Genomic DNA, 5,906 nt, shown 5'->3' on the forward strand with positions numbered 1-5,906 from the left:
TTGCTCGTCCTCGTCATCTCTTTCTTTTCTTTTCTTTTCTTCTTTCTCTGTTGCTGACGGCTTCTTCTTCTGGCGCAGATGTTCGAGAAGTTCTCGATCTCGGACCCCAACTCGGCCGGCAGCGGCGGCGAGTACACTGTCCAGGCAGGCTTCGGCTGGACGAACGGCGTCGTGCTCATCCTCGCGGCCGAGTACGGCAACGTGCTCGTGGCGCCGCAGTGCCCCAGCCTCCTTGCGGAGGCGGCATCCATGAACGCGTCCACGTCCACGTCGGCGACGACCACCGGCTCGAACGGCGCCGCTCACAGCCTGCCGTCTGTCGCTGCGATTGCTTTGAGTGGTCTGGCGGCTACGGCGTACCTTCTTTGAGTGTTGGACTTGGAGTGGTTGGTTGGACAATAAGCTTAGGGTGGCATCGCATCAGCTGGTGGACACTCATACTGACTCTTCGTGCAATGAACTTGTGGTGTCGATGATGAATTGATGATGTAATGTTGCTGTGCTATCAAAAGTATGCGCCGCCGTACGTACTGTCTTTATACTATGATGTATCATAGGTTCGTTCTAGCAGAGATTTCTGGTGGTTCAGAGAGAGGAAGTGCGCGCCCAATAGCAGGCACATGGAAACATGAGGAGCTTGACGTTGTCCATGATGGATGTTGACAAGCTCACAAGAACTTGTCTCTGTTGCTATAGCATAGACGCTTACAGCCTTACTAGTACTTAAGTGGTCTGTGGGTGTGCTGCAAGCTATCAGCGACTACGACGGCCAAGTACGGAAAAGACAGGGACGGACTCTAGAGCTGAGCTCTAGCCTCTGATAACTTAGCACACAATGTCAGTACTGCAGCACGCGAAGAGCCTAACGAATACAGCGTTCAGCGAGATCCCTATCATGTAAGTAAATGCAGATCTCTTATTGTGTCTATTCCGTCCTCAATAAAATGCCGTACAGAGACCTGGCGGATATCAATAGCGATGATACCGCCGCACGCACGTCTCTCGCTCAAGTGATCAGGGACGCCTGCATGAACGTGGGTTTCTTCTACAGTAAGCCCTAGCTATCACAGCGGTACCGTACAGGAAAATAGTAATTGAATACACCCAGTCAAGAACCATGGCATACCAGAGTACGTCATCTACAACGCCCATCAGGCGACCAAGGAGTTCTTCGCGCAGCCCGACGAGAAGAAGGCCGAGCTCGACATCACGAAGAACCCCGGCTTCAAGGGGTACAACGCGGTCCTGTCCAGCAACAACAACCCAGCGAACATGGGCGACATGCACGAGGGCTTCGAGTTCGGCTGGGAAGAGATGGTGCCCAAGGAACGCGACGAGAAGCGTGCAAACGACGGCGTCATGGCTGGCGCCAACGTCTGGCCGGAAGACCTGCCCAGCTTCCGGACGGACGTGTTGACATACTAGTAAGCCGTGGACAACCAGAACGCGCTTGATGCTCACGAAATGCAGTCACCATGCGGTGAAGTTGGGGAAGAAGCTCTTCCCTCTCTTTGCCTTGGCTCTCGACCTCCCGCCTGACTTTTTTGATGACAAGGCATGCGTACTACCTCTCCGACCGTATCTCTCCATTGTACTCACTACGCAGCTGCAGACGCGGAACTCCGCTGCGATTATGCGCGTTCTTCACTATCCGCCTCAGACAGGTCCGATAGATCAGCGTGTCATCGGCATCGGCGCACACACGGAGTAAGTTATCATCCTAAGCCACATTCATGTCCCCTGCTGACACGCTTTGCAGCTGGGAGGTAAGTCACTCATCTAGCTGTCTTGTATACCCTGTCACATCTTCTGTGTCCTAGTGCTTCACGATACTCTGGCAAGAACCCGACATCCAGGCCCTCCAGGTTCTCAACTCTAAAGTTCAATGGGTAGATGCTCCACCAGTCCCGGGCACCTTCGTCGTCAACATTGCTGACCAGCTGGCGCGCTGGACCAGTACGGCACATCCCTCCTTGCCGCTCTGATCAACTGACTCAACCGTTGCTCAGACGACGTGTTCAAGTCCACCGTGCACCGCGCGATCAATAGGAGCGGCGTCGAACGGTACTCGATTCCTCTGTTCTTTGGGATGGACTACGACGTGAAGCTCGAGGTGCGTCTTTTATAGCCTGGTAGGAGAGGAGGTCTGGTTCTGAGACATCATGCAATAGTCGATACCGACCTGCGTGTCACCAGAGCGACCGTCCATGTACGAGGTCATCACAGCAGGCGAATACGTCAAGGAGCGGCTCAAAGCGACGTACGGATATTGAGAGGGAGATGGGGTGCTAAGATGGATAAGTACAAGGCGGCCTTGGACATCTACAAGGAAGAATACCTCATTAACACAGTGGAGGCTATGATAGAACGAAAGCAATACAGATGAACTGTAGTACAACACCGCAATACAGACATGGTCTTAAGATATAGCGACATCGAAGACGAAGTGGGTATCATCCGAAGTCCAACAAGGTAAGAGGGAAGATTCAAAGAGCACCCTCCGGCACGTAAGGCGTGATAAGCAACGGGAGTGCACTGCCTTCGTCCTGTCTCCCCGCGACATATGGCCTCGTCAGAATTCTATATAAGAGGATCAGCTGCTCGTCGTTATGGCACAAAACAACAGTGACGCACACATTGGCCTTGCCAATCTTCTGGTCAGGAGCCGGCGCGAATTTGAAGTTGGTGACAAGTGTAAAGAGGAAAGATTTGATTTCGATGACAGACATACGCATCCCGATACAGGCCTGTCCGTCCTGATGAGCAGGGAGAAGGGAGAAGAGAGGATTGCACATACGCGAGGGCCCGCAGAAAACGTAAGCGTGTGTTGGTACAAACCCGGGAGCGTCTTGATCGCCTCCGGGAGGTCGTTCCACCTGTCTGGACTGCTCGAAGCGTCAGAACTGAACCGTCACCGTGTGCACCACGTACTCACTCAAACTTCCACGCCGTCTCGCCCCAGAGACCCTTATCAAGGTTGAACCCTTCGATCGGCACATGTATGAACGTCCCTTTCGGCACGAAGACATGGTCCACGTTCTCCTCTACAACACGTCCGTCTCGGCCCGTCCGCTTCAGCGGTGTCGACACTGGTACGACGTCGTCCCGCGTCGCCTCGCGGATCGATGAATGTACGGGAGGAATGAGGCGCATCGTCTCGCGAATGACGTTCTCAAGGAACGGCAGCTCCGCGATCGCCGCGTACAGGCTCTGGACCTCCTCGGGCATCAGCGTCTCGACAGGCGTACCGGGTACGACAGAGAGGAGCTCGGCGCGGAGGCGGTTCTGCACGTGCGGGTACAGCGCGAGGATGTACAGCGTCCAGGTGAGCCCGAGCGAGGTCGTGTCGGTGCCGGCGAACATGAAGGTGTTGATGTTGTGCAGCAGGTCGGCGTCCGAGATGCGCTGCTCGGGTGGCAAATCTACGGACGAGTTTGACTTCACTGCGATGGAGTTCAGCGTATGTTGCAACTGTAGTGGACAAGAGTACCCACGCATCAGGCTAAGAAGATCTTTCCCATGGTAAACTTCGCCCTTGAGTGCGGCTTCATCCATTTTACGCTTCTTCTCCTGGATGAGTTTGCCAGCAACTCGCTCGATGACTTTCTGGCACCTCGCCACGAAACGCGTGGTCTTGTTGGGCTGTGAGAAGAGTCCAGTTAGCCAGTCCTCAGCGGTCTGTCCTTCCAACATACCAAGATCTTGTCTATGATCGGGATATACATGACAAGAATCGTGCGTAGCCCACCCTTCTGCTTTGAGACGGCGACTTCAAACATGTCGACGTATGCTCTCAGCAACTCGTTGTCCTCATTTTGGATCGCATTGAACTCGTAGTCGAAACCAGCCGAGCCCATGACGTCGAACGTCGCACGGCTAGTCCAGCTGCAGACGTTAACGATGTGCCCTTCGCCGGGTTTCGTGCCCGCGTCCTGAATCATGGACATCCACTTCTTCTGGAGCTCGGTGCCCTTGCTGAACACCAAAGGGATAAGCGCACGCATCGCTTGCATCGAGAAGGCTGGCGTAGCGATGCGCCGCTGTCGTTTGTGCTTCTGACCCTCTGCGGAGAGCATGCCCTGGCCGATGAGTCCTGAGATCAGGCGGCGACTGGGCCAGGGTTTCTCATAGGTCGTGGTGTTCTGAAGTATGTGGTTCATCGTTACTGGATCCAATGTAAAGAGGCGTTGGTCCCACTGCATATTCTCAGTACGCTTAGTGCCAGCTAAAGCATGCCAACGTACCGGCACTGGACCGCGAATGTAGACATTCCGGCCGTACTTCGCTACGAACTCCGCGCCAGTGTGCGGCGACCTTCGTGGGCTACAAACGAGTCAGCCTCGGTCTAACATGGGTAAAGTAAAGCAATGGAGCTGCAGGTTGCGATCCACGTTCCTCTGCTTTGGCCAAGTATAGGGAGGAACGTACTCCATTGTAAGGGCCATATGTCTCCATTCCATGTACCATTTGCTCGGCGGGCCTGGGAGCTGCCTAAGGGGGTTCCTGAGAGGACTTAGGATAGCAAGATTCACCAAATATGCTGTTAGAATCAGGAGGCATGCCGCCAGGAGGCTGAGGACTGTGACTGCAAGAGGATCCATGGCGCCAGCATGAAAGACGCGGGTAAAGGGAAGAGTACAGAGCTCAAGCTATATAGACTTGGAACAAGTCTAGAGGCAGGGGCTCGAGTTCAAGATGTATTCTAGAGGCTTTCGGAGGTACTCGATAACAATAAGTCCAAAGCCTGTGAACCCGAACATGATTATAGCCCGCGGACAAAAGCAAAGTTAATGCGCGTCTATCAATAAACGGATCAATCCCGCTTGATTACTTCTCCGAAATAGGGGAAGCTCACGTGATAATTAATTTCAGGCGCCCAATGAGGTCAATATTCAATTTAGACATTCCTGCCCCTTCCTGGATCCTCGGTATCTCGCTCTCTGATAGTTAACCTCTGCCAGCGACTTGTGTGTGGTATTTGCTTTCTTTTTCAGTATTTTAAGTGAGTCATTATTACTTCTGTCTTTTCCGTGAGGTGGTATGCTCATCACCTGCCCGGCGATCAGCTCCTGTATCAGGCAATTAAGCAAGGTTGATCTTGATAAACTTGAGCGCAGAGGCGTCCTCGGTATGCTGATTTTTCCCGCCGTTGTCTCACGGCCTGCCTGAACGATCCAGACATGTCGACATTCCGGATACCGGCCGAGGCACTGGACGATGTCTCCAATGACGCCCGTCGACTAGACGAAGAGTCTTCGTCCGGGGATGAGGACGAGGACGACACTTGGGAAGACTGGGTGGAAGGCTCTATGGAAAAGCAGCCTTGCAAGTCGTTATTCGACGATGCCACACTTCCTTCCGTCGCGGAGGCATTAGAGCACGACAGGAAGACTCACGGCTTTGATCTGAGCGGGGTGTATTCACGATTGGGTGCGTGCCTGAGTTGTGCCGTGCTTATCCTCTTGCTTATGCTCGTTTTGTAGCCCTGGACACACATCAGCGGATACGCTTGATAAACTGGATTCGCAAGGAGGCAAGTAATAACCGCAATCCCGGTCCACTTTGCGGCTGATAATTCAGTCTAGACCCCATCCCCCGCGAATGTCAAGGTATTAACAGGCAAGGAGGACTTCCTGCGTGAAGACAAATATCTAATACCAGTGATCGAAGATGACCCTCTATTGCGTGAGTCCGGCGTTTTCATAGCTGTAAACATGCGGAGTACTGATATACAGACAGAACTGCAGCTGGACGATTGGTCGGACGATGAGGAGATCGTAAATGACCAGCAAGCACCTTCTGACCTCTCGCAGGCAATGCGTAAGATTCGCGCGCTCGAAAATGCTCTACACAAATCCCAACAAGACTTGGCCGACTATCGCTCGTTTGTCAGTGACCGCTTAAAC

At 53.4% G+C, this 5,906-nt stretch overlaps 4 protein-coding genes across 4 annotated transcripts in view; 3 read left to right on the forward strand and 1 right to left on the reverse strand.

The window, feature by feature from the left end:
* Positions 1-594, forward strand: part of PHACADRAFT_214333 (glycoside hydrolase family 37 protein) — a gene marked incomplete at its 5' end in the record, with an annotated part of 2,256 nt that extends 1,662 nt beyond the window's left edge. Inside the window, one exon of the mRNA XM_007401801.1 lies at positions 79-594. Coding sequence (XP_007401863.1) covers positions 79-369 — 291 coding nt within the window. The 3' untranslated portion in view covers positions 370-594. The remainder of the gene's footprint in view (positions 1-78) is intronic.
* Positions 595-905: 311 nt separating this feature from the next.
* PHACADRAFT_106367 (uncharacterized protein) lies at positions 906-2,273 on the forward strand (the record flags this gene model as incomplete). Its single annotated transcript, XM_007401802.1, has 8 exons — positions 906-1,050; positions 1,109-1,412; positions 1,444-1,561; positions 1,613-1,707; positions 1,760-1,766; positions 1,821-1,956; positions 2,010-2,113; positions 2,172-2,273. 8 exons carry the CDS (start codon positions 906-908, stop codon positions 2,271-2,273), a joined length of 1,011 nt encoding a protein of 336 aa, XP_007401864.1.
* Position 2,274: 1 nt separating this feature from the next.
* PHACADRAFT_265519 (uncharacterized protein) lies at positions 2,275-4,695 on the reverse strand. The gene is made up of 8 exons (XM_007401803.1): positions 4,429-4,695; positions 4,245-4,323; positions 3,696-4,196; positions 3,495-3,642; positions 2,936-3,443; positions 2,798-2,885; positions 2,635-2,747; positions 2,275-2,580 (listed from the first exon to the last, which is right to left on the reverse strand). Exons 1-8 carry the CDS (start codon positions 4,599-4,601, stop codon positions 2,487-2,489), a joined length of 1,704 nt encoding a protein of 567 aa, XP_007401865.1. The 5' UTR covers positions 4,602-4,695; the 3' UTR covers positions 2,275-2,486.
* Positions 4,696-4,924: 229 nt separating this feature from the next.
* PHACADRAFT_131660 (uncharacterized protein) overlaps positions 4,925-5,906 on the forward strand; it is a 3,636-nt gene continuing 2,654 nt past the window's right edge. The window contains exons 1-3 of the mRNA XM_007401804.1: positions 4,925-5,002; positions 5,067-5,128; positions 5,179-5,430. Coding sequence (XP_007401866.1) covers positions 5,181-5,430 — 250 coding nt within the window. The 5' untranslated portion in view covers positions 4,925-5,002; positions 5,067-5,128; positions 5,179-5,180. The remainder of the gene's footprint in view (positions 5,003-5,066; positions 5,129-5,178; positions 5,431-5,906) is intronic.

The sequence above is a fragment of the Phanerochaete carnosa genome (genome assembly GCF_000300595.1).
Source record: "Phanerochaete carnosa HHB-10118-sp unplaced genomic scaffold PHACAscaffold_13, whole genome shotgun sequence".
Lineage (NCBI taxonomy): Eukaryota > Fungi > Basidiomycota > Agaricomycetes > Polyporales > Phanerochaetaceae > Phanerochaete > Phanerochaete carnosa.

Bases quoted from the DNA above. Each gene is read 5' to 3' on its own strand.
- PHACADRAFT_265519 (XM_007401803.1), bottom strand. From the start codon at position 4,601: ATGGATCCTCTTGCAGTCACAGTCCTCAGCCTCCTGGCGGCATGCCTC. The intron at 4,197-4,244 runs GTACGTTGGCAT...GAGAATATGCAG, and splicing joins ACATTCGCGGTCCAGTGCCG to TGGGACCAACGCCTCTTTAC. The intron at 3,643-3,695 runs GTATGTTGGAAG...CTCTTCTCACAG, and splicing joins CGATCATAGACAAGATCTTG to CCCAACAAGACCACGCGTTT.